This window comes from Anolis carolinensis, chromosome 6, assembly GCF_035594765.1.
Source record: "Anolis carolinensis isolate JA03-04 chromosome 6, rAnoCar3.1.pri, whole genome shotgun sequence".
NCBI classification, from domain to species: domain Eukaryota; kingdom Metazoa; phylum Chordata; class Lepidosauria; order Squamata; family Dactyloidae; genus Anolis; species Anolis carolinensis.
The window spans coordinates 35,884,779-35,912,608 of NC_085846.1; the positions used below are offsets into that span (position 1 = coordinate 35,884,779).

The 27,830-nt window shown below is 41.0% G+C and overlaps 1 protein-coding gene across 1 annotated transcript in view; it reads left to right on the forward strand.

The window, feature by feature from the left end:
• Positions 1–8,713: 8,713 nt before the first annotated feature.
• The window catches only part of cnp (2',3'-cyclic nucleotide 3' phosphodiesterase), a 29,685-nt gene continuing 10,568 nt past the window's right edge, over positions 8,714–27,830 (forward strand). The window contains exons 1-2 of the mRNA XM_008113264.3: positions 8,714–8,867; positions 23,595–24,264. Of these exons, the coding sequence (XP_008111471.1) occupies positions 8,865–8,867; positions 23,595–24,264 (673 nt within the window). The 5' untranslated portion in view covers positions 8,714–8,864. The remainder of the gene's footprint in view (positions 8,868–23,594; positions 24,265–27,830) is intronic.

The following is a 27,830-nucleotide window of genomic DNA, read 5'->3' on the forward strand; positions in this document are numbered from 1 at the left end:
GTTGTGAGGAATATACCTTACAACCTCTGAAGATGCCTGCCATAGCTATAGGCAAAACATCAGGAGAGAATGCTTCTGGAACATGGCCATACAGTCCGGAAAACACACAGCAACCCTGTGATTCTGGCCATGAAAGCCTTCGACAACACAATGTCCCCACAGTTTTGTTGCTTAAATTTGGGGCAAGGGGATTATATACATGAAAATATAGAGGGCTGCCTGTATTTTAGATTAAAAGCAAAACTGTAGCAGTATGCTCCTGGACAAATCAAGAATTCACAAATTCATTAGTGTTGATTTCCAAGAGTGATGTTGGGAGAAACCAAATCTGCTGGTGCTAATGCTCTCTTTTCAGAAGATGAAGGAAAGATGGCAGATAAGAGATAAAACACCACTACTTACACTACTACCAGATAGCTCTGATCTTTCTTTTCATTCACCTATTCCCTTTCACCATTCTGCTACTGTGTCCATCTACTCTCCTTTGGAAGACAAAGTAAAGAAAGAAGATAGAGGAAAATGAATGAATGAATGAATGAATGAGACTTTCTTTCTATCCTATCCTGTTTACTACATCCTAGGTCTTCAGATCCATGTTTCATGGTATGTGTAGAGGGCATTACAATAGAAGCGATTTCTCAAGTCCTGCCCCTCCAATACAGCCTTACTTTGAAGACCAAAGACCAGGACTTTTAAAGAGCAGCTGGCTCAGTACAGAAGTAGAAGCCTCTGGTGGCCTAGGGGATAAAAACCTTGTGACCTGAAGGTTGGGTTGCTGACCTGAAGGCTGCCAGGTTCGAATCCCACCCGGGGAGAGCGTGGATGAGCTCCCTCTATCAGCTTCAGCTCCATGCGGGGACATGAGAGAAGCCTCCCACAAGGATGGTAAAACATCAAAACATCCGGGTGTCCCCTGGGCAGATGGCCAATTCTCTCACTCCAGAAGCAACTCCGGTTCCTCCTGACACGAAAAAAACTAAAAAAAAAAAACTACAGAAGTGATAGCTAGTGGCATTGGCAATAGTGGCTCCCCCCCCTCTGTTTTCCTTCTTTCCTTCAGCTTGCAACAGAAAAAAGTATGAAAGGACAGTAGAAGCAACTAGCCATAAATGAGAGCTAGTTGGTGGGACCATAATAATGACGAACTACATCCTGACGTTGTTGCATTGGCAGATTATGGCAGTTGCTTCCTTTTGAATTATTTTGTGTTGGGGAAAGCATAGCTGTCAGACTATACTTTCCATGTGTTGCCTTATGGCAACCCCATGGATTTTATAGTTTTCTTATGCAAGGAATACTCAGACATAGTTTTGCATGTTCATTCACCCATGTTTTATCTCTTGGGACATATATTTAACTTGCTCATAAATGATCTGAAATAATAATAATAATAAAATAATAATAATAATAATAATAATAATAATAATAATAATAATAATAATAAGATTTAAAGATCGAACTGCAAAGACTTTGGCATGAGCCAGTAAATGTGTTCCCGGTGGTGATTGGCACACTGGGTGCAGTACCTAAGACTTTGGCCTGCACTTGAAAATGGTTGGTACTGACAAAATTACCATCTGTCAGCTGCAAAAGGCCACCCTACTCGGATCTGCATGCATTATTCACCAATACAACACATAGTCCTAGACTGTGTCCGATGTGTGATCCAATACAACAGCCAGCATAGTGATCTTGTTTGCTGAGTACTGATCTTGTTTTATATCAAATATAATAATAATAATAATAATAATAATAATAATAATAATAATGATGATGATGATGATAAATGTTCTAGCCATACCAGCAAAGTAGACATAAATTGGCACATGTAGCGCAATGGAAACTAGTGGCAACAAATATAAATTGAAACAACCCTCCCCCAACTTTGCACACGTGTGATTTATCAGAACTGGCAGTCAATGATGATGAAAGAGTTCTTGGCATTGCCCTGGATGGCTCAGTGAAAATGCTGACCCAATAGGCAGCAGCTCTCATTATGTTGGGGATAATTCAGAGATGAACTGTAGAATAAAATTACAAATACAATAAAGTCTTTATCTATCTATACTATAACCATCTATAGAATACCATGTACAATTCTGGTAGATGAACTTCAGAAAAGATATTACAGATTTGGAAAAAGTACGGAAAATGGAAATCAAAACTAACAATTAGCTGGAGCAATGCTCTCAGGAAAATTTACAGCATTTGAGGCTTTTGGTTTAGAAATGAAGACAAAAAAGCATTATAAAATATATAACATTTTGTGCATAGTGGTAAAACTGGAGAGCAAGACATTTCCTTTATATCATAATTTAAAAGCATGCACTGAACCTGAATGTTGGGTTCCAGGAAATAAAGAGAAATACTTCCTTTTGGAGTGCCTACTCAGACTAGCTACTACACAAGATATAAGTTTGGATGACTCTCAGCAGGGAATGAGCAAATGAAAGGTTATCATAGATGCTGGTGGTTTGTGTCTCAATACCAGTTGCTATGGGACAAAAGCTAAATGATGCTTGTGCTATCAGGGCATGAGTGCAACTGCATCCTTGCCAACTGATATCACTATGTAACACAATTATTGTTCCTGAGTTATAAATGTCATTTCCTAATTGGTTCTCTCATAAAAACATGGAAAAAGTTTATTAAACTGCAAAAACCTTTTTTGCGGGACATCCTGGAGCACATTCTGCTATAATTTTTCAATGAATATCTCATAAGAGTCTCAACCAATTCAACATAATTTGTGGCAGCCACAAAAATGAAGTTTTTTGAGTATAACAACTCACAGATAAGTACCATAGAATTAAACAGGAAATAACACTTTCAAACCAGGAATAATTTTTTCCACAAATTTTATTACATAGTATGGTCAGAGGCATACATATCATCTCCCCCAGTTCTGGAGATGATATGTGATGGCTCCTTTCTCCACGAGAGGCAATAATATTTGTTCATGTGACAGAAGAATCATTCATTAATGTTTGAAAGCGATTGATACATTAATAGATAAGTGACTAAGATCTTAGCAAGGTATGATTTAAAGATCTAGAATCCTTGACATGAATAGAGCAACATGATTGTTCTTTCTCTTGAATGTCATAGATCCGTCCAGCTTTTTAAACACATCTCATTTTGCAGAATTTCCAAGCAGTACACTTCTCCATCCTCCCAGTGTTACAGTGTTCATTGTACAGGCTAGAAAGGTTCATTGGACAGAGTGTTTAAACATTACTTGAATAAGAATAGCCTATAAAGAATTAGAGCTGGAACAGGCCAACTAGGGACATATTTTCTGTTGTAACCACTCGTATACAAGCAGGTCCATTTATGCATTTATTTAGCCTGATCATCTACATTTGATGATCTACTATTTCTGACAGGTTCACTCATGCAATGTATAGTTTTGTCAAGAGACAAAAAGCAGCAAAACAAACCAGTTTGGTAGAAGATATTATTGATACTGACAGCAGCAACAGGAGACAACCAGGCTCCATACTCAAATGTGCTTCATCAGTGAAAAACAAAATTATTCCCCATTCATTACCCAACTAAACTTGGAATGAAATCAGTGGGACTGCACCAAAACATTGCAGTGTAGCCTCCCTCACCTAAAGGAAATGTGCTTCTTTAGGGTTTTATCCATTCTTTGCAAGTCATCCCATTCTCCCTACCAGTTTCATTTTTCTTTTCCAGCTTTTACCTTTTTATTCTGTGACTACCCAGCACACTCAGTTCTTGCTCAGCTAATTTTCATTTTTCTGTTTGGCCCCAGACGTTTTGACCACAGTGCTAGGACCAATAATAAACAAAGTCAGTTTGCCATCAGAACGATTTATTGCCTAATCTCTTTTAAATTCATGCTCCAATCCACCGTCTTTTGCAAGAAAAAAGATGAATAATATCCAGTGATATATCTAAATGCAAGGTTGTGGTGGTGCAAATGAGAGCATCCCTTCTCATAGGAATGATAAGGAATGTATCATTTGGTCCTTAAATTTCATATTGGGTATCAGGATTCTTATATGGAAGGGCAGCTCTCTCATTTCCCTTCTCCACACACACTATTTGCATATTCAAAAACACAATACAGTTTGAGTTCACTTAGCCAAAGTGCTTGGGACCAGAAAGATTTTGGAATACAGGCAGTCCCGGAGTTATAAACATCCAACTTACAAATGACTCCTAGTTAAGAACAGGGTTGAGACAACAGAAAGTGAGAGGAAATTTACTCCTAGGAAGAGAAATTCACTCCTGGAAGAGTTGTGGGGGAAAAGTGTCTCCACTGAAGCTTAATCACTAATCTTTGTTTCCACAACAAGCCAAATTTTTCAAAATCCAATTATCACATGGACAGAAAGTGAGGTGAAGTCTTCTGCAGAGATAGGAAAACAAACAAGACAGGGGTATTAGTCCATCTATGCTATCCAAAGCATGCATACACACACACACACACACACACACATGTATATGTATATATATTTGACTGGAGTTAAAATGTACCTGTTCCGATTTACAAACAGATTCAACACGAACAAACCTACAGAACCCGCCTTGTTCCGAACTTACCTGTATCTGTATTTGCATACACGTTCATAATGGGATATCTAGGAGATGGGACTCAAGTTCTAAACCAAGGATTAATCAATGCTTTGTATACACCTTATATGTATAGTCCGAAGGTGCTTTAATATAATATTATTAATAGCTTTATGCATGAAACACAGCTGGCACATATGGAATTATCAGAAAGCAAATAGTTCAACTACTCATGTGGACAGGGATATAGGGCCTGTCTGGAAGGATCCTCATATAATCCAGATTAGTGGTTCCCAAATTTATTTGGCCTACCGCCCTCTTTCCAGAAAAAATATTGCTCAGAGCCCGCTGAAAGGGGTGTGTGGCTTAGAGGGGTGGTCGTGGCTCCTGCTCAAGAGGTCGGGGCTGAGCCTCTCCCCTAGTCCAAGATGCAGGGCTGGGAGGGGGAGGGGGCGGGGGCCACAAATGGGCAGCCAGGACTGGGATGGGCGGAGTTACGAGCTCTGAGGCAAGGCTGAGCTTCTATCCCTGTCCTGCGGCGCCTGCCAGGACACAGGGGGTGGGGCTAGAGGAGGAGACGGGGCCTCTTCCCAAGTGCCTGACGGGGCTGGACCTTTATACCCCGCCCCTGTGTTCTAACAAGCGCCTCAGGGGAGGTATACAGAGGCTCAGCCCTGTCTCGTGGTCTTGGGAAGAGGCCCTGCCCCCACCTCTAGCCCTGCCCTTTAGTCCTAAAAGGCCTCTCAGGAGAGGTATAGAGGCTCAGCCCTGTCTCGGGCTCTTGGAAGGAGGCCCCGCCCCCTTCCCTAGCTCCGCCCTCTGTGTCCCAACAAGCGCTTCTGGAGAGGTATAGATTCTCAGCCCTGTCTCGGGCTCTTGGAAGGAGGCCCCGCCCCCTTCCCTAGCTCCGCCCTCTGTGTCCCAACAAGTGCCTCTGGAGAGGTATAGATTCTCAGCCCTGTCTCGGGCTCTTGGAAGGAGGCCCCGCCCCCTTCCCTAGCTCCGCCCTCTGTGTCCCAACAAGCGCTTCTGGAGAGGTATAGATTCTCAGCCCTGTCTCGGGCTCTTGGAAGGAGGCCCCGCCCCCTTCCCTAGCTCCGCCCTCTGTGTCCCAACAAGTGCCTCTGGAGAGGTATAGATTCTCAGCCCTGTCTCGGGCTCTTGGAAGGAGGCCCCGCCCCCTTCCCTAGCTCCGCCCTCTGTGTCCCAACAAGCGCCTCTGGAGAGGTATAGATTCTCAGCCCTGTCTCGGGCTCTTGGAAGGAGGCCCCGCCCCCTTCCCTAGCTCCGCCCTCTGTGTCCCAACAAGCGCCTCTGGAGAGGATAGATTCTCAGCCCTGTCTCGGGCTCTTGGGAAGAAGCCACACCCACTCCTCTAGCTCCGCCCCCTGTGTCCTAACAGGCGCCTCAGGTGCTCAGCCCTGTCTCCGGCACTTGGGAAGAGACCCCACCCCCAAATGCACCTGTGGCCATCACCGCCGCCCTGGATCGCTGCAGCGCCCACAAGGGGGCGGTAGCGCCCACTTTAGGAATCACTGATCCAGATCGAAGCAGACACTAAAGTATATGACAGAGTAGATCAAGCCTCCATGCAGTCATGCCGGCCACATGACCTTGGAGATGTCTACGGACAACGCCGGCTCTTCGGCTTAGAAATGGAGATGAGCACCAACCCCCAGAGTCAGACATGACTGGACTTAACGTCAGGGGGAAACCTTTACCTTTTACCTAGATCAAGCCTCAGAGGTGTTTTTGCCAGTTCCTCCCTCTGAAATATAGTTTATAGCACTTGATATTCATTGATACTCCCACCCAAATACTAACCAGGGCTGACCCTACTTAACTTCCAAGATCAGACAAGATCTGGTGCAGGGGTCCCCAAACTGAGGCCCGGGGGCCAGAGGCGGCTCTCCAAGGTCATTGACCTGGCCCCTGTCCTAAACTTTAGACTTAGGGTTGACCTAAGTCTACCTGGTCTTTGGAGGTCTCTTTGCTTAGCTATGGCCGTATGAGACCATCTAAATGGCTTTTGGAGGTCACTTTCATTACCTATGGTCATATGGGACCGTCTAGATGGCCTTTGAGGGTGCCTTTACTTACCTATGGTTTTATGAGATCGTCTTGATGGCTTTTGGGGGGCCCTTTCCTTATCTATGGTCTTATGAAACCATCTAGATGGTCTTTGAGTATCCCTTTCCTTATCTATGGTCTTATGAAACCATCTAGATCAGGGGTCCCCAAACTAAGGCCCGGGGGCCGGATGCGGCCCTCCAAGGTCATTTACCTGCCCCCCGCCCTCAGTTTTATAATATAATATTTTTATATCATTTTAAATAATAAAATATATTGTATATACATATAATATTGATAATAATGTTATAATGTTATACAATATAATACTAATAATAATGCCATATAATAATATTAATTATATGTTATATGTTATATATTACATATAATATTACAGTATAGTGGTATAGTTCAATATAGTAATATATAATGCTAATGTGATATGCTAACAATATAATATATTGTATGTACATACAGCTGCTCTGAGTCCCCTTCGGGGTGAGAAGGGCGGGATATAAATGTAATAAATAAATGTAGTAAATGAATAAATAAATAATTTTAGACTTAAAAGATAAAGGTAAAGGTTTTCCCTGATATTAAGTCCAGTTGTGTCCAACTCTGGGGGTTGGTGCTCATCTCCATTTCTAAGCTGAAGAGCCGGAGTTGTCCATAGACACCTCCAAGGTCACGTGGCTGGCATGACTGCATGGAATGCTGTTATTTTCCCGCCAGAGCGGTACCTATTGATCTACTCACATTTGCATGTTTCTGAACTGCTAGGTTGACAGAAGCTGGAGCTAACAGCGGGCGCTCACTCTGCTCCCCAGGTTTGAACCTGGGACTTTTCGGCCCGCAAGTTCAGCAGCTCAGTGCTTTAACACACTGAGCCACCGGAGGCTCCAATTTTAGACTTAGTCTCACCCAAAGTCTGAAATGACACAACAACAATCCTAATTAACTTAACTATCTCATTGGCCAGAAGCAGGTCCACACTTCCCATTGAAATCCTGATAGGTTTATGTTGGTTACAATTGTTTTCATTTTTAAATATTGTATTGTTCTTTCATTGTTGTTTTTGTTTTGCACTACAAATAAGACATGTGCACTGTGCATAGGAACTTGTTTTGGTTTTTTTTTCCAAATGATAATTCGGCCCCTCCACAGTCTGAAGGATCGTGGACCGGCCCTCTGCTTTAAAAGTTTGAGGACCCCTGATCTAGATGGTCTTTGAGGATCCCTTTCCTTATCTATGGTCTTATGAAACCATCTAGATGGTCTTTGAGGGTCCCTTTCCTTATCTATGGTCTTATGAAACCATCTAGATGGCTTTTGGAGGTCACTTTCCTTACCTATGGTCCTATGAGATCATCTGGATGGCCTTTGAGGGTCCCTTTCCTTACCTATGGTCTTATGAAACCATCTAGATGGCTTTTGGAGGTCACTTTCCTTACCTATGGTCCTATGAGATCATCTGGATGGCCTTTGAGGATCCCTTTCCTTATCTATGGTCTTATGAAACCATCTGGATGGCTTTTGGAGGTCACTTTCCTTACCTATGGTCCTATGAGATCATCTGGATGGCCTTTGAGGGTCCCTTTCCTTACCTATGGTCTTATGAAACCGTTTAGATGGTCTTTGGAGGTCTCTTTGCTTACCTATGGTCTTATGAGATTGTCTAGATCAGGGGTCCCCAAGCTAAGGCCCATGGGCCAGATGCAACCCTCCAAGGTCATTGACCTGGCCTGTCCTAAACTTTAGACTTAGGGTTGACCTAAGTCTGAAACGACTTGAAGGCACACAACAACAACAATCCTAATTTTGGACTATTTCATCCTAGTCCGGCCCCCCAACAGTCTGAGGGACTGTGATTCGGCCCTCCACTTGAAAAGTTTGAGGACCCCTGATCTGGTGCCTAATAAATTAAATACAGTATAATTAAAAAAAAACCCCAAGCCTTAGGCAGTGTGCAGGGCGCCTGTCTGCCTCCAGGGGTCGCCCGAGAGGCGCTCGGTCCCTGGTTGCGCCACCGAGAGACTTTGGCGCCTTCTCTTCTTCTCCATCGTGCCAGGCGGAGACTAAGGAGGCGGGTCCCTCCTCCTCCTCCTCCTCCCTCCCCTCTGGGCATATGAAAAGCGGATGCAGCCCATCGTCCTCCCTCCAAGCGCACACGGTCCCTCCTGCCATCTGTTCCTCCCTCTCGAGGCCTCGATCCCGCTGCATCCGCGCCTCCTCCTGCGGTTGGTGGCGCTGCCATGGTGAGTGTGGACGGGCTTATCCCGCATTAGCTGCTGGAGGGTGCCTGGGTGGGTGCGCCTGGATAACGGGCCATCGCTTTCCCCACAGAAAGTGGGAATGCTATTGTGTTCCTATTGCTTTGTGGACTGGGAGTGCATCTACACTGCAGAATTAATGCAGTTTGATCCCACTTGAACTGCCAAGGCTCAAGGCTATGGAGTTTTACAAAGTTTTCTTGGATCCTCATCAAACTATACTTCCAAGCACAACATAGCATTAATGCAGGCATGGACAAACTTGGGCCCTCCTGGTGTTTTGGACTTCAACTCCCACAATTCCTAACAGCCGGTAGGCTGTTAGGAATTGTGGGAGTTGAAGTCCAAAACACCAGGAGGGCCCAAGTTTGCCCATGCCTGCATTAAACCATGGCAGTTAACGTGGATTAATTCTTACACTTTCGTTCCTGGGTTACAAATGCCATTTCCTAATTGGTTCTGTTATAAAAACATGGAAAAAGTGTATTAAACTGCAAAAACTTTGTATTTGTAGGACATCCCGCAGCACATTTTGCTCTTGTTTTTCAATGAATCTCTCATGGAGTCGCAACCAATTCAACATACAGTAGAGTCTCACTTATCCAAGCCTTGCTTATCCAAGCTTCTGGATTATCCAAGCCATTTTTGCAGTCAATGTTTTCAATATATCGTGATATTTTGGTGCTAAATTCGTAAATACAGTAATTACAACATAACATTACTGCGTATTGAACTGCTTTTTCTATCAAATTTGTTGTAAAACATGATGTTTTGGTGCTTAATTTGTAAAATCATAACCTAATTTGATGTTTAATAGGCTTTTCCTCAATCCCTCCTTATTATCCAAGATATTCGCTTATCCAAGCTTCTGCCGGCCCGTTTAGCTTGGATAAGTGAGACTCTACTGTAGTTTGTGGCAGCCACAAAAACGAAGTTTCTAGAGTGTAACTACTTTCAAAGCAAGTCCTGCACAATTAAACAGCAAAAAACACTTTCAAACCAGGAACAGAACATTTTTGCTTTTAAACTTCAACTCCCAGAATCCCTGATCATTGATCAAGGCAACTGAGGCCCCTTCCACACAGCTGAATAAAATCCTACATTATCTGCGTTGAACTGGGATATGTGGCAATGTAGACTTCTATGACACAGTTCAACACAGATATTGTGGGGTTTTCTGCCTTGATATTCTGGGTTATATGGCTGTGTGGAAGGGCCCTTAAAAGACCAGGGACCGCACTTTGGAGAGGAATAAACTCAGGAAACTGTCTATAAAAAGTAAGCAAGAACCACCTTGGAGATAGGTGAGTTTGCAGAAAATTGGAGAGTTAGTTAGGCAATGTGTTGTCTGGAGAGTAAGAGGAGAAAAGGAAATGATCGCTTTGGGAATTCCCAGCTTGCATATGTGGAATACAAATAGCTTGGTTAGTCAAGAGTAACAACACCCAAGTGGCCATAAATTCAATTTCATTAATTTTTTTTCCATTGCTGCTTCTGTGAACTATGACAAAGTTACAACATGATCCCAAGTTTGAAGGAAAGTTAAAAGAAATGGGTTTGGGAGACTTGTAACACCTGTGGCCCCTTCCACACAGCTGTATAAACTCACACATTATCTGCTTTGAACTGGGTTATATGTTAGTGTGGACTCAGATAACCCAGTTCAAAGCAGATATTGTGGGTTTTCTGCCTTGATATTCTGGGTTATATGGCTGTGTGGAAGAGTCCTAAGAAAAAAGTTGGAATTATATAAAGTGAAACATCTGTAGTAGAACCTTGCTTTGCATTCTTTTTGGGCTGTAGATTCTACATTTAGTGTTTTAGAATCAATTTAGATTTCCAGGACTCCATTCTCACGGTGCATCTCCACAGTTTAATTAATGCACGCTGGTACCACTTTAACAGCCATGCTGTGGAATCCTGGGACTTGTAGTTTTACAAGGTCTTTAGCTTTCTCTGGCCCCTTCTACACTGCTCTATAAAATCAAGATTATCTGCTTTGAAGTGGATTATATGGCAGTGTAGACTCGTATAATCCAGTTCAAAGCATATAATGTGGATTATCTGTTTTGATCAGCTGGATTATATGGCAGTGTAGAAATGCCCTATGCCTTCTTCTACACAGCCATATAAAATCCAGATTATTTTATTTGGATTATAAGGCAGTATAGGCCTCTCCCCTTGGGGAGAGGGGGCGGGATATAAATAAAGCTTATTATTATTATTATTATTATTATTATTATTATTATTATTATTCTCATATAATCCAGTTCAAAGATGACAATGTGGAATATCTGCTTTGCTAATTTGGATTATATAGCAGTGTTAGAAGGGACCTATGCCTCACCAATTTACAAATCCCAGGACTCCATAGCATAGAGCCATGGCAGTTAAGAGCATTAATTCTTTAATTAATTAATCTGCATTAATTCTACAGTGAAGATGCACCCTGAGCCTAGGAAAGAAAAATTGAGTCCTAAAATGCGAGATCTATCGCAAAACCTCACCCCAAATTATCTTTTGTTTTCTGGTTTGCTCTGTGGATTTAGGTTCAGCACTGGTTTTACAACACAGCCACAAAGATATGCATCTGACAAGAAGGATTTGTATTGCAAAGTTAAATACAAAAGAAATTGACTTAGATGGATAGCAGCAAGTGAACTGCTCCTAAGAATGATCTAGGAACATGTTTAGTGTTTCATCAGGCAGGCTATAGTGCATGTCTTTGGTCGCCAACTCAAGCTAGTGGGGATTATAAATGTAGTTGAATTGCAATTTCTAGCTACCCTAGTCAGTGGTGAGGAATGCTGGAATAAGCCACATTATTCCCACTGCTGATCTATATGGTTTGCTCCTTCTGCCGTTCATTGTTGTTGCTTCTTGGCTGGATCCCTACCCCCCAAAAAATACGTTATTCTGTTTAGGGATTTTATTTTATTGCGTAGAGGAAATTGCATCCAGCTTCTGAGAAGTGAAACAGAAACTTCGAAATTCCCTTGAGGAGTAGGGGAAAACCACACTGAATTTGGATGAAGGTCTGCCCGAGTATTTTCTGACATGTGGGAAACGGATGAGCAAATTGAGACAGTTGAAAGGGTCAGATCTTTTTTTGGTATGGCCACCAATAGATTATGATGAAGGTACAATGTTCGTTTGGTTTTTGTGTGTGTGTGTGTGTGTGTGTGGAAGCACAACTCATTCCTAGCTGTTGGGAAATCATTCACCTGCTCTGAGTTTTTGTGCCAGTTTTCTCCACCTCATTCTTCCTCTCCCTACAAGAGAACGTGAAGCGTGTACATTTGTGTGAGGCTTTAATTTGGAGTGAAAGAGATTGTTTTGTTTCACTGGTTTCATGATCTTGGCAGGAAATGAAACTGAGTTCGCTCACACACAAACCCATAAATAACCTTTCAAGTTGCACTTTAAAAAAACATTACTGTTTTCATTTAAGAGTTTTTTTCAAAGCGGAAACACATCTGAGTATCGCTACACAGCTAGAGAATATTTATATTTCCCATATTTCAAGTATAGTATTATTCCATAGGGTGAAGTTAAGGAAAACACATTAAGCTTTTCAAAAGGTTGGCTTCTCAAGTAACCCTTGAAATTGAACCCTGTTTCTCTTAACTGGCATCCTCCAGATATCCAACACCACATAATTCCCAGCAATCCTAGCTATTCACTGATTTTGTTGGGGATGTTAAAGGCACAAATATAGGGAAACCTAACTACTGTATTTCTTTGATTCTCGAATGCTATCAATAGTAAGAGGCACACTAGTTTCAATACAACAAACAAAGCTTTATTTACCGTATATACTATAAATATCACCCTCAGTTCTAAGACTATCCTGTTTTTAGATACGTTTATATGAAGAAAAAGTGTGTCTATGGGCCTTTCCATACAGCCCTATATCCCAGAATATCAAGGCAGAAAATGTTGATTATCTGCTTTGATCATCTGGATTATACGGCAGTGTAGAACGGGTCTTAGAATCAAAGAAATAAAATAAGTCTTTTCTTACATTGTTTTCTCAAATTATTTCTTGTATAGCTGGGATCTGGCCCGCTTCTTTCTCTCATGTACGTTTGTTATACCATAATCCTTTGAAATCATCTGATCTGCATTTAAGTTCACTGTTTTGTGCTCTATTGAAACCACACAAGAAATTGTGCAAGAAAGCAGTTGGAACCAATTGCAAGTGTTTGTTTAAAAACTTTCCTAATTTCATATGAAAGCAAACTAGACATTCTTATCCCAGATTATCTGGCAGTGTGTGTTTGTATAGTCCAGTTCAAAGCAGATAATCTGGGATCAGATCCTGGGATATAGGGCAATGTAAATACAGTCTTACTCACAAGTTCTCATCCTGAGTGCTGTGTCAGAGGATTTACAAGTGTAATTACTTGAATCATACTTTGGGCATTTCCAACATCTATAAAAAAAAGTCTCCTACAACTTTATTTGTAACAGAAATAGGAGTAACCATGTATTTAATTCTAGTGTTCAGGTTTCTTTATGCTGCTTGCCTCTGGTTTCATTTACCAGAAATAAGATAAAACAATGTTATAAATGTTTTTGTGCTTTCTTTCTGAATTCAAATTGTGGGACACTTGAATTTTACAAGGCTTATACCCCAAGATTACTTATTTTTTTAAAGTGCTTGTTTGAATAATACCTCCTTGTTAGAAGGATTCTTAAGAAGCACAGAGTAGTCATTCATATCATACCAAGTTGCAATAGGCAGCCTCCTCAAGAGGCAATGCATTCTGGTTGATCCCCAATAGAAATCACAACATGCACTGATCCAGAGTGGACAATTGCATTGGGTCTGGAGACAATTGGGAGCCTCCAGGGTCTCTATACAGATTGCTCCTCAAACCAGTCCACATCTGATTTGGAAAAAGCAATATATTTCATGATGGGAAGATGTTGCAATTACCCAGAAGAATTACAAATGGTTTAATAAGTCGTTAAGTTATCTGGTTTTATTTACTATTTTGAGCCAGAATGAAACCTAAAAAATAATTCCGCAAATGAAGAATATCTCATTTAAAAGGGCCGTCATGTTGCAAATAGTTGTGGCTAGGGGATGTTTGTGTGCTGGGAGAGGCATCTAGCGGTAATAATTTGATGCTGGATGCCCCATTCTTTCAAGTTTTTTTTGTTTTTTTTTTTCGTGTCAGGAGCAACCGGAGTTGCTTCTGGAGTGAGAGAATTGGCCGTCTGCAAGGGCGTTGCCCAGGGGACGCCCGGATGTTTTTGATGTTTTTACCATCCTTGTGGGAGGCTTCTCTCATGTCCCCGCATGGAGCTGGAGCTGATAGAGGGAGCTCATCCACACTCTCCCCAGGTGGGATTCGAACCTGGCAGCTTTCAGGTCAGCAACCCAACCTTCAAGTCACTTAGTCCACTACGCCATCTGGGGGCTTCTTTCAAGTGGTAAGCATTTAATGTATGGACGTTTTGTGATTGCAGAGACATAGCAATTTCAAATCAGATCCATCTTTTTGAAACACCTTGTAAAATGGTTTGTTGTTCAGCAGTGTTTGTGTAAATACAATCTCATTAAAAGGTAACTACTGTAGATGCCCTATTCCCTTGTTGTGTGTCATCACTTCATTTCTGACTTATGGTGACCCTATTATGCTGAGAGTGCTGAGAGTGTGTGACCTAACCAAGGTCACCCAGTGGGCTTCCATGACCAAGAAGGGATTCAAACCCTTGCCTCCAGAGTCATGACCCAACATTCAAACCTATACACTAAGGTTCCTTCCTTGGTGGTCATAAATTGGTAGATTTGGGAAGGGTTAAGGGCCATAAATGTAGTGTTGGCCTAGGGCTACACTTTGCTCACCCAGCTCTAGTTGCATGTATTGCAGAGATGGGGTCAAACAGATAGAAGGAAACGTTCCTTGAAGAGAGTGTTATTGTTAACAGGCAGCTTTATCCAAGGACATATTTACTGGCATCTTCTTCCTAACATACGTTCCAATGCCTTGTTTATTTTATGTAAAGGCAGTCCCCAAGTTACAAATAAAATAAGTTCTGTAGGTTTGTTCTTTAGTTAAATCCATATGTAAGTTGGAACAATTACATTTTTAAGTGTAATTCCAGCCACACACACATATTTGAGACTTAATTCAAGGAATTTCACTGCTTCTTCCAGCTGGAATATAATACTTTCTTTTCTTGCTCACAACCCACACGTGTTCTGAGGAATGAAAAAATTGAATCACGGGGTAAATGTGATCCTTAGGTCATATTATTGAAAGAAACACAAAAGCAAATTCCAAATAACGTATAAAAAAGATGTAATTGTATATCCAACCAGAGCTAATAACTAAAGGAGCTGTTACTGTATTTGGAAGAGGGAAACAACTACAAAGGAGTACCCTGGTTACATAATTGTACCATTCCATATCGCTTCATCTGCCATGGCTCCATTCTGTGGAATCTTGGGATTTGTGGCTTCATTCATGTGTTGTAATTGGGCAGTTGGGTTACACAAGTCTGCTGTGAAGTAGAAGGGAATGCCTTTTTCTGTTGTTCAAGCTATACGTCTTTGGGTCACTTTTTAAAAGACTGTGTATATGATGGCATAGAGCAGTGCAGGTGATAATGTGTAAGAGAATGGCCCTGGCATTTTGACATTTTCCTATTCTGTTGTTGGTTTTTTAGCTACTTTCAGTAGCTCTGTACTAGGGAATTGAAAATCTTTCTATCAAACTAGGATTTCCAGCATTCCATAAATTGGAGACGTGGCAGGCAAAACAGGTGCTATGCAATGACTTGCAACTTGCAGTGATGTTGCAAGCAGCATTATTGCAATTGGATTTTAATCCATTTGATTCCGATTGGATTAAATTCCTCTAATGGAATATCTAACTGGGAGGTATCTGCCTTGCAACTTGCAGATACCTCCTGGACAGATATGCCATTTCTATTTTAGAGGAATTTAATCTAATTGGAAACAATGAGATTCCATTTGATCCAGAAATGGTGTATTCATTTATTTTAGTCCCAGCTTTTTGTAGGTTGTAGCCAGAGTAGTTTTAGAGCAGTGGTTCTCAACCTGGGGTCCCCAGGTGTTTTTGGCCTACAGAAATCCCAGCCAGTTTACCAGTTGTAAGAATTTCTGGGAGTCGATGGCCAAAAACATCTGGGGATCCCAGGTTGAGAACCACTGTTTTATAGCCATTTCAATGTGCTGCAGTTGTGTCCTGGGAGAGACAGTGGTTATGGAAACGTGCATTTTGTTCTCCAAAAGTCTATAGTTGGCCCTTCATGTTTGCTGGTTTGACTTGTGTGGATTGGATTATTAATTGATATGATTAAAACAATATCTCTAGAAATCTCTAGGTCTTCCAGTATGAATTTGTTATCATGGTCTACCAAAAGTTGAGCATTGAATCATGCTGGAGGACCTATAATAATAATGATGATAATAATAATAATAATAATAATAATAATAAAAACTTTATATACCGCCCTATCTCCCGGATGGGACTCAGGGCGGTTTACAGTCATAAAAGCAACACAAACATTACATAACAACATAATACACATTATTAAACAAAGTAAAATAATACAATTATAACAATAAATCACACTTACATGACCAGATCAAGGGGACGGGAACCATAAACCCAATATATTAAAATGTATCATTTTAGGCTAGGGAAATCTTGTGCAATATATTCAGGCTCAGACCTAGAGATTCACTGAGAGAATTTCTCTTGAGTAAAGAGCATAGCAGTTAGTCATAGCATAGTTTTCAGTTTTGTGAGGACATCTAACCACAGTGAATATGAAGTACTGATTATAGTATGTTGGATATAGAGGCCAAAAGATGCATTCCAGTTTGCTCATTATCTTGCATGCATTTCATGGTTGCTAGTGGCATCTAAGCTACACCTTGAATCCCAGATTGCTACTCCTGATCTTGGGTTTTAATTTCAGACATACTATATATGCGTATTGTCGAAGGCTTTCATGGCCAGAATCACTGGGTTGCTGTGAGTTTTCCGGGCTGTATGGCCATGTATGGAACATGGCCATACAACCCGGAAAACCCAAAGCAACTCTATATGCATGTATATATCACACCATGGTGGCTTGAAATACAAGTGATGTATAATGCAAGGACATAATAGATGACAGTAAGAAGTTTAAATGCTGTGCTTTGTGGAAGAATGCATTGAGTAGCATTGTGCTGGGTCAGTTTCTAGTCCTCGGGATTTTACGGTGACACCTGCAATCTCTAATATTTGCAGGGGGTGGAGTGTTGAGCTACATTGCTGCCCTTGCCTTGTTCTCTGCCCCTCCCAAGTTGCTAGTTTGTGGCAGGGGGAGGGGAGAAGGGGGCCTGTTTGGCACAGAATGGGACGAATTGTTCCACGGGAAAATTGCCCAAGTTCTCTTCTTAAGACGGGCTTGTATGGTACCATTGTCTGTGTCTTCTCCCACCCGTTTTAACACAAGCATTTATTATTCAGTTTCATGGCAAAACAATTGGTGCTCACAGTGTTTTCCCCCACCCCGCCCCATTATTGTTATTTTGTTTTGTCTTCTGTTTTTTAAAAAATGTCATTGTTAACTGCTGTTCCCCAGGCAGCTGTTTTTGTCAAAATAGTGCAGTAGTGTCCAGATTCCCTTGTCTTGGCCCATGCAAGCAACGTCTTAACTCTGCCATGTAACTGGACATAGTAACAGAGATGGGTTTTATCTACCCCACCCCTCAAGTTGCATAGAACTCTTTATCTGCAGGCATTAATCCATGCTACTGGATGCAAATAAGCAATGTATCCAGATGCCTGCCAACTGAAACAAATTCAACTTGCTATCTTTATAATCCATAAAGCTTTTGCTGTCATCAGTGTATTATTCCTAAAAGTTCTATATGCTATCACCCAGTACAGTAACTCATGTTGTCACACCCAATCTACCACAATGGGGAGTCATTCCCATTTATCTGTAACGCTCTATGCGCTCCATGCGTATGAAGGTGTCAAATTAGTTCAAAAGACTGCATAAAGTTTTATGGGGACTCCTTTTGGTGTTACCCCCTCTGATGGTGTCACCCGGTGTGGTTTACATCCCCTGCACCTCCCTACCGTGTTTCCCCGAAAATAAGACAGTGTCTTATATTAATTTTTGCTCCCAAAGATGCTCTAGGTCTTATTTTCAGGGGATGTCTTATTTTTCCATGAAGAAGAACAAAAAAATGAACATTTATTATATACTGTACAGTACTTGTCATCACAAACCAGCATAACCAGACAAACTGAATCCTATCAAGAACATCTTCTTACTACCATTATTTCCATGTACAACACTCTAGTACGTACATTTACCAATCATGCATGCTCTGGTGTTCTGTTCGGCAGGCATGCTTCCAAACAAAAACTTTGCTAGGTCTTACTTTCAGGGGAGGTCTTATATTTAGCAGTTCAGCAAAACCTCTACTAGGTTTTATTTTCTGGGGATGTCTTATTTTAGAGGAAACAGGGTACTGATGCCGTTACTTTCCGGGCAAAATACAAGGTGTTGGTTTTGACCTTTAAAGCCCTACATGGTTTGGGTCCAGGTTATCTAAAGGATCGCCTTCTCCCATACTGTTAGGCTTTTGTTAGGGAAAGCTCCTAAAAATACAGGGCATACAAAAATACAAACAAGGATACTTATAGTTGAGCATTGAGCTCACAGCAAGCAGAGTGTGAAGTGTCGTGGCTGGAAAAGAATTTAGAGCTTAGAGCAGAGTTCAATCTTTAATAGTTACAAAAGATTTATTTACAAAAATAATAACTACATTTCTTAATAGTAAAGAACTGGGTCTGAGCTACTCTAACTCCATCTCTTCTTGGGTTCAAAAGAGAGAGAAAAATCTCCAAGCACTAAATCTCTCCTGACACACAAGCAGAGAGAGGTCTTAATACTCACGATGTAAAAAGCAGAAGTCTGAAACAAAGACATGCACCTGTAAAGTACCCATTCTACATAACCAATCAGAATGAGAACAGAAAGAGAGAGAAAAAAACAAAAAGATACATTCCAACTGTCATTCAGGAGAAAGTGGGGAGGGATTCCCTCAGCCTATTCTAAAGCTAACTAAGTGTTCCTCATTGAGGACTGCAGACTTGAGCAGTGTGGGGATGAATTCCAACAATCCCCTTCTTCAATCATAAGTGCAAAAGTCTATAAGGTTCATCATCTTTCTTAATTCTTTATGATGTTCTCTTTGTAATGGCTTTGTAAGAATGTTTTCAATCATCTCTCCTGATTGATTAAGAAATGTAGTTATTATTTTTGTATATAAACCTTTTATAATTATAAAGATTAAACTCTGGATCTTTGCCTCCTAAGTTCTAAATTATTTTCCAGCCACAACACTTCACACTCTCTAGGTCTTTTAGTGTGATTCTGTGATATGCCTATGACCCAAGTAAAGTCAAAATACAGGTTTCACTATTGTCCACTGAGGGTGCTGAGTGGTCTTGGGACGTGCTCACATGGATATTATGCTACTAAAAATCTTAATACACCATTAAAACTGTTAAACAATTTAAGCACAAAGTTAAAACCATTTAAAACACTCTCTGAACATAATAGAAAAAAGATAAACCCCAGCACTCTCCATTAAGTGATCCTTCTGCCCTGTGAGATAAGAGCCATAGGACTGCCTAAATAAAAAAGATACTGGTCGTTGCCTTTTGTGGAAAGTTGACCTAACCAAACCTCTCCTGAACTACCGAGAAGTCTTTTTCCTAATAACACTATGTAGCAAATTTTGAAAAAAAAAGAAAAAAAAGAACCTGTTCCTGGTTTAAAAGTGTTATTTCCTGTTTAATTGTGGGGTACCTACTTTGAAAGTAGTTGTTACACACCAGAAACTTCATTTTTGTGGCTGCCACAAACTATGTTGAATTGGTTGACACTCTATGAGCTATTCATTGGAAAACTATAGCAAAATGTGCTGCAGGTTGTCCCGCAAAAACCAAGTTTTTGCAGTTTAATAAACTTTTTCCATATTTTAATGATAGAATCAATTTGAAAATAGTATTTATAACCCAGGAACAAAAATAATGTTACGTAGTTTAATTTAAGACATTGTTTACCTTTAGCATGACTTTGGCTAGATTTGCGATTGATTCACTGCCTTCCATCTCCAACAGATTGGGAGGTGGATCAGGATAGAGGGAGATTTTTCAAAAACCAAACAAAAAAACCCCCAAAAAAACCAAACAAACCTTGAGCTATCCCTCTGCTTTGCCTTTTCTGATTTTTTCTGACTTGTTTTCTGTTGGTTCAACTGTCCTTATTACTTTTAACTTACACCCAGGATTGTGTTTAGTTTGAGATAAAGCCTCAAACTGTTTGCTAAGATAGGATGAATTCTGTGGTTGATACAGTAGTAACGGAAATGTTGTGCAATTTGCTGATTTTTAGTAGTTTTTTTGTGGTTGGGAATCTGTCAACTTGACTTGGGCTTAGGATGATTGTGAATGAAAGACCTGTAAGAGATGCTGTTATTATTCAACTTCTTCTTGGAACGAAAATCATCCAGAGTACAACATGCACTCATGTCCATTAGGTCAAATGGCACAGAGCAGGTATCTCTCTGATCTCATACTCACATTACTCTCCCCATCGCTGCATTAGTTGGGGGAATCCTTGTTAAGACTAAAATAAGTATAAAAAGCTTTGGGAAGCTATTTTTTTTAGATTGGATCTACCAGGACCAGTTGGTAAAGGTTGCTATCCATCGTAGTTGGCATCTTCTGGGATCTGTAGTTAAAAAAATCATTTTCTTGATTTCTACACAGCAGCACTAATAACAAGTAGCATAGTATATGGCATGTAATGGGAGACCCAAAGATGGAGAGGGAGAAAACAATCAAGAATAAAGCAGGAGAGAACAAAGAAGGGCCCCATGTAACTATTCTTCAATCTTACTGGTCGGAAAGAGAACTGTTAGCTATAGGCAGAATTTGGCTAGATACGTATTAATATATTAGTCATTCAGCTTTTGTGAGTCAGAATAGTGTAATGGTTTGAGTGTTCACTTGCAACTTTAGAGATGAGGGTTTGATTCCCACTTGGCCATGGAAATCCCTAGAGTGACCCTGGGCGAGTCACACACTCTCAGCCCCAGAAAAAACTGTGATTAAGGTCACTTTAGGGTTGTCATAAGTCAGAAACGACTGGAAGGCATGGAGCAACAAACAACAATCCAGTTTTCAGTAATGAAGGTAGCTAATCAATCTTTACTTTTCTGTATCACTTTTGAAATATGCACAAAAAGTTTAGATTTTCTTCTTTCCAGACATTTTTTTAAAAAAGTAATTCTTCTAGCAATAACAAAAAATGAACTTGTATGCCTGCCATAGATGTGGACGAAACGTCAGGAGAGAATGTTTCTGGAACATGGCCATACAGCCGTGAAAACTCACAGCAACCCAGTGATCCTGGCCTTCAGTGATTAAAGCCTTCGACAACACATTGAACTTTGATAGTTTTTAAAAAGGTCTCTCTTTATATTTGTTTGGGATTTGTGCACCGTCTTTTTCCCAGTGCAGAGAGCAGCATTACCTAGCTGTTTCTAACTCAATATCTACAACCAGCCCTCCATATTTGCAAATTTCATTATTAATGGATTTGATTACAGTGTTCTCTCTCGGAATCTCTAGATCCTCCAGTACAAAATCTGAACAACTTCTGACTGAAATTGACCATAAAGTCATGCTGAAGGACTTGGAGATTTCTAGACAAAACACTTCTCTAGGAATCTCTTGGTCTTCCAGTACAATTCTATGGTCTGGAGAACCTAGAGATTGTTAGAGAGAAAATCTTTCTACCTGGAATGTTATGTGGTTTTTCACTTTTGTGGGGACTCTGGGTCCTTGAATCTACAAATGTCGAGGTCTGATTGTAGCACTATGCAACACAAATTTTGTTCCAGGGTTATAAACGCCATTTCCTAATTGGTTCTATTGTTAAAACATAGAAAAAGTTTATTAAACTGCGAAAACTTTGTTTCTACGGGAGGAACATCTTGCAGCACATTTTGCTGTAATTTTTCAATGAATATCCAATCGAGTCTTAACCAATTCAACCTAGTTTGTGACAGCCACAAAAATGAAGTTTATGGAGTATAAAAACTACTTTCAAAGTGAGTCATGCACAATTAAAAATAACACTTTCAAAGCAAGAACAGAAAACTTTTAAAATTTGGTTATATAGTGTAATCAAAGTTAAGCTATTTGTTAAAACCCTGCATTAGTGAAGGAAGGGAATATCAAAATACAAATATTAAATGACGTGTTGAGAAAAAACTCTGTCCCCTCTTTCTCCAGTTATATATCTCCAATTACACAGCCGGTAAGTTGGCTGGAATTTCTGGGAGTTGGAGTCCAAAACACTTGGAGGGCTGAAGTTTGCCCATTCCTGTTTTAGTGTGTATAGTTCTATTGTTATAGTGTTTCCCAAATTGACCACTGATCAACATTGGGAGGGCAAATAATCTCTTTAATTAGACTAAAGCAGCCAAGAGTTATGTAGGAGCAGAGGAATGTAGTGTTCAAATGCAGTTGGCCCCTGTTAGCAAAGGGCTTAGCTAAATGTTACAGGGGGATACAGGCTGGTCGACTAGGTTCATCTCCCTAGTATATTCCAGTAAAAGAAGTCAGATGATACTGTGTTTATCATATCCACTTCCCAGTTCTGTGGTTGTTGCTTTTTGGCAGGCCAAGAAAGGCTGAATTAGATGTAATAGCATGTGAGTTGTAGTTGCTACCAGCAGACTTTCATTGGTCATAGCCATGTATTTTGGCATGCATAGATTAATTTGTTGAATGAGCATAGTTCTTTTGAGTTAAGCAGCCTGTGAGATCGATTTGTCAGCTGCATTCTAACCAAGGGTGGGGAAAATATTTGGCTTTCAATATGTTTTGGACCTCAGCTCCCAGAAGCCCTATCCAGCACACACAGTGGTCTGGGATTATGGGAACTGTAGTTTGAATATCTGGAGGGCCATAGGTTTTACTAACCACTTTTTCTCTAAACCTTAGAACAGTGGTTCTCAACCTGTGGGTCCCCAGGTGCATTGGTCTACAACTCCCAGAAATCCCAGCCAGTTTACCAGCTGTTAGGATTTCTGGGAGTTGAAGGACAAAACATCTGGTGACCCACAGGTTGAGAACCACTGGTATAAAGGAGCATTAATATGTTGAGAAATAAATAGGCTTATTTGTGGCACAAAACTGTCCATAAATGTTAGTCTTCATGAAAGCACAAGCTTTTCCAACCTGGTGCCTCCAGATGTGTTGGAGTACAATTTTGTTCACTGGCTCTGCTGACTGGGGAAGATGGGGTTGTTGTCCAACACATGTTCCATGGAATGAAGGCTTCAGGTTGGGGAAGGCTGCTGTTGGATTTTTCCTACAATGCACGAACGAGGCTGCTGCCTCTGGAATGTACCAAGTTCTTATCTGACATAATAGCGTCATTTAAAGCCATCACTGGGCCGTTTGTGCCCATCTGAATAGCCAACAGCAGCAGCAAGAACAACAACAACAAAATCCCCTCTTTGGTTTGGATTGAAAACAGTGGTCTATTATTCAGGGCCAAAAGATGGTATCTCTCTCTGGAATGTTCCAATTGAACCACATGATTACTCTTTCCTCCCTCTTCTTCCCCCTTTCTTTATTCCAGAACAAAGGCTTTGCCCGGAAGAGCCACGCATTTCTGCCCAAGATATTTAAGAAAATGTCTTCCCAGCCCAAAGAACGCTCTGAAGGTTTGCAGTTCCCCTTCCTGGATGATGATGACACGATTGACACCATCCGGGAGTCCAAAACAGTCATTATTCTCCGGGGTCTTCCGGGCAGTGGGAAGTCCACCTTGGCACAGGCCATCCAAGACAAGTACAAAGATGCTTGCAGAATCGTCTCCGTTGACAAGTACAAAATCCAGCCAGCCATCCGGAGCGCCATTCCTGATGATTACGGCAAGGTGGACGAGGATCTAAATGCCTATTGCAAGCGTGACGTCACTGTGGTGGTGGTGGATGACACTCATCATGAGCGGGAACGGCTAGATCAGCTCTTCGACATTGCTGACAAGTACCGCTATGAAGTCATCATTGCGGAGCCCAAGACGGCGTGGAAATTGGATTGCTTGCAGCTCAAGGATAAGAATCAGTGGAAACTTACAGTGGATGATCTAAAGAAGCTGAAGCCCAGCTTAGAAAAGGACTTCCTTCCTTTGTATTATGGATGGTTTTTGAGTAAACGGAGCTCGGAGAACTTGCGGAAGACCGGGCAGGCATTTTTGGATGAGCTTGCCAATTCCAAAGTCTTCAAAAAGGAGGCCAATAAGCACTGTGGGTTCTCTCTCCTCCACTAAAGCTTTTAATTGCATAGTATCTGCATCTACTAACCTATGTGAAACAGCCTTCTCCTACTAGTAAGCACAAGAAGAGTGGTTTCAGGCTAGTTTTCAGGATGCTTATCTCAGGATTCTTTGCTGAGGCTGTCAGATTCTGTACTTGTGCAACAAATCCTCAGCTGTCTTTTATTTCTCAAGGCTGAGACTGTACATCATCATCTCTGAAGCTATGTCTCCTGAGGCTATCTCTTAAAGCCCAACCTTGGAGTAGCACAGTTGCAATCCCCCCACAAAATGGCTATTTCTGTGTTGTTGGAGAGCTGGATGACCAGTGGTGATTTTCCAGTAGCTAGAGACACGGTGACAACCATTTGCAAAGCCCTCCGGGGGGGGGGGGGGGTTGTCTTTGGAAAGTCCCTTCAGATGATGTTCTTGAAGCATGTTCAGCTGGATGGAAAATAGCTGAACGAGTCTCTGCTGAACACCTGGCTCTCCCACAACTTGGAAATGGCTGTGTCGGGGGCCTGTCCTACTTTTCTAGGTGGTTTTGGTGGAGAAGATCTGGGTTATTGTGTTTTCAGATCTCTACATGAAAAACGAGCTTCTATGACATTTGTTCAGTCTCCCTTGTTCCATTATAATTTACCAACAGGATGCCAACCCAAATTTCTAGTTCTTAGGGTAACTGGAAAACATAGTATTTCCTCATTTTCCTTGGTACAATACACATGCTTATAAAAAAGTACTCAATAATTTATACAGTACATTCAGTCTTCCACATTTGCAGGAGTTAGGAACATGAATGTGGGAAAGCTATAAATAAAAAACATTTTTTAACCTGAGAGAACATCTCTTTGGGTATCTCTAGGACTTCCAGTGCAACTGTATGGTCAACCTCTGCTAGACTAGATAGACCCTCACAAAAGAGAGATGTTTTCCCTAGGAACCTCTAGGTGAGGACTGGAAAACCTAGAGATTCCCAGAGGGACCATATTTATCAAATCTGTGAATAATCAAATCTGCAATAGTTAAACCCATAAATGTGAGTGGCCAACTGTAGTTCAGTTGTGAAAGCGACATGTACAAAAGAACAAAACAAGATACGCTTTAAAGTCTTCACCTAGATCTGAGTGCAAACTTATTTTAAGACAAGCTTACATACAGAATTTACATAATAATAATAATAATAATAATAATAATAATAATAATAATTTTATTTATATACCTCCTATCTCCTCAGGAGGACTCAGGGCGGTTTCCAACATAAAGCAAAACATTCAATTGACCATACAACAACGTGAACATAATAAAAATAATAAACATAATAAAACAAGAACATACAATTCAAAATAATCCACAAAGTTAAAATCCAGTTTCAATATGCTCCATCAACGGGTTCAATATACCAGTGACCAGACCTTCAGAGTGGACATGGCCAAGTATGACAGGCTAGGTTGGGACTAGTGCATCAGAATATCATAGTGCCATGTAGTGGATAAGGTGCAAAGCAAGGTCCTAGTTGATAGCCGGGGATGGGGGTGGGACTAGGGATTAATCCTGCTTGAAAACCTGTAGGAACCACCAGGTTTTCAGGTCTTTGTGGAAAGAAGACAGTGTAGGGGCTTGCCTAATCTCTCTGTGGCATTTTTCGTAGAAATGTTGGTTTGGATATGTTCTCTAATAGTCTAATATAGTATTGTGAGTCCCTTCCTGCTGCTGCCCTGATTCTCATTCCAAGATATTGTCTACTCTACCATCAAGCTCTTACCTTTGTGAAGGCTGTAGTCCTGCCTAGAGCTTGAAATTTCCCCCCCGAAATTGTTGCCCAAACAGAAGATCTTCAACCCTGCTCCTTCATAGGCAAAAGCTTGCAAAGCAAGCAGTAGACATTCCTTATGAGACAAATTGGAGCCCCTGGGAGCACAGTGGGTTAAACCCTTGTGCCAGCAGGACTGCTGACCAAAAGGTCAGCAGTTTGAATCTGGAGAGTGGGATGAGCTCCTGTCAGCTCTAGCTTCCCATGCGGGGACATGAGAGAAGCCTCCCACAGGATAGTAAAATATCCAGGTGTCCCCTGAGCAATGTCCTTGCAGACGGCCAATTCTCTTACACCAGAAGCGACTTACGGTTTCTTAAGTCGCTCCTGACAAAAAAAATGAGACAAATTGAGGTGTATTATGTAATGACTTGCAAACCAGTCTCCCCGTCCCTTACGTTTAACAGTCTTTGTCACTAGTTAAGGTTTTTTTTTTTAACCTTGGGAAAATCACTGTTGCCCATACTTTGCTAGTGCCTCAGCTTCATGCTGGCTGGGGGATTCTGGAAGTTATAGTCCAAAAAGGTAACTTCCATATTAGCCCTTTAACACCAGATCTATCTGGGAGTGGTGGTTCAATAGGTAGTTTTCCCAAGCACTGCCCATTAGCCTTCTAATATCAGACTATGTATCCTTGTTCACTGTTTGTTGTTTGAGAACAATAGAAATACATGCCAAAAGGGTGGTGCCAAGGAGAGCCTATTCTATTAAGAGCTGTACTTGCAGGACAATGTCCAAATGGTGTTAAACTGGTGGATTGGGAACCCATCCTGGGGTATTTGAAGCCCAGTGATGACAAAATACATTTTCTTCTTTGTTAATGTTTATAGTGTTATCAGAGTATATGGCACTTTACACCAAGTAAACCAACCAAAGCAATGGGTCCTACCGAAAGTGTACATCTAAAAATATTGGTATGGTCAGTCCTCCATATTTGCTTTTTGATAACTTTTCTAGGAATCCAGCAGAAGTTGACAATAGCATATTAATCAAATATACAAAAGTTAAATTTCCAAATGTGAAGGGCTGATTTATGCTTGCAGACAGAGGGGAAGAAGGAATAATGAAATGTAAAGCAGTATAATACAAGAGTAAAACAAATTATCCGACAAAATATTGCAAAATATTCAATACATGCAATCAAAATATACAAGACTAGCTGTGCCCGGCCACGCGTTGCTGTGGCGTTGTCTGGTGGTGTTGGTGAGAAATTGTTGAGGTAGTGGTGGTATTCCTTCTACCATGCAGGAGAACACAATCCAAGCACTCCTGACAGATGGCCATCCAGCCTCTACATAATAATGATGATGAAGATGATAATAATAATAATAGAAGCATAGAATCCAAGAGTTTGGAGAGATCCCTAAGGGCCATCCAGCCCAACCCTTTCTACTATGCAGCAGGAAACAATCCAAGCATTCACAACACATGGACAACATATAAAAACTATACACTACTACACAGGGACATAGACCCCCTCTACCCTCACCACTTACACAGTACACAAACAACCAAATGCATACTAAACATAAAGACAACCATACAACAGACATTCAATACCACCACTACCTCAACAAGTTCTCACCAACACCACCAGACAACGCCACAGCAACGCGTGGCCGGGCACAGCTAGTAAGATTATAAATGGGTAATATAGCTGTGTGGAAGGGCCTTGAGCCTACACTGCCATATAATCTAGTTAAAATCAGATAATCTGTATCTTATAGGCAGTGTGGAAGAGGCCT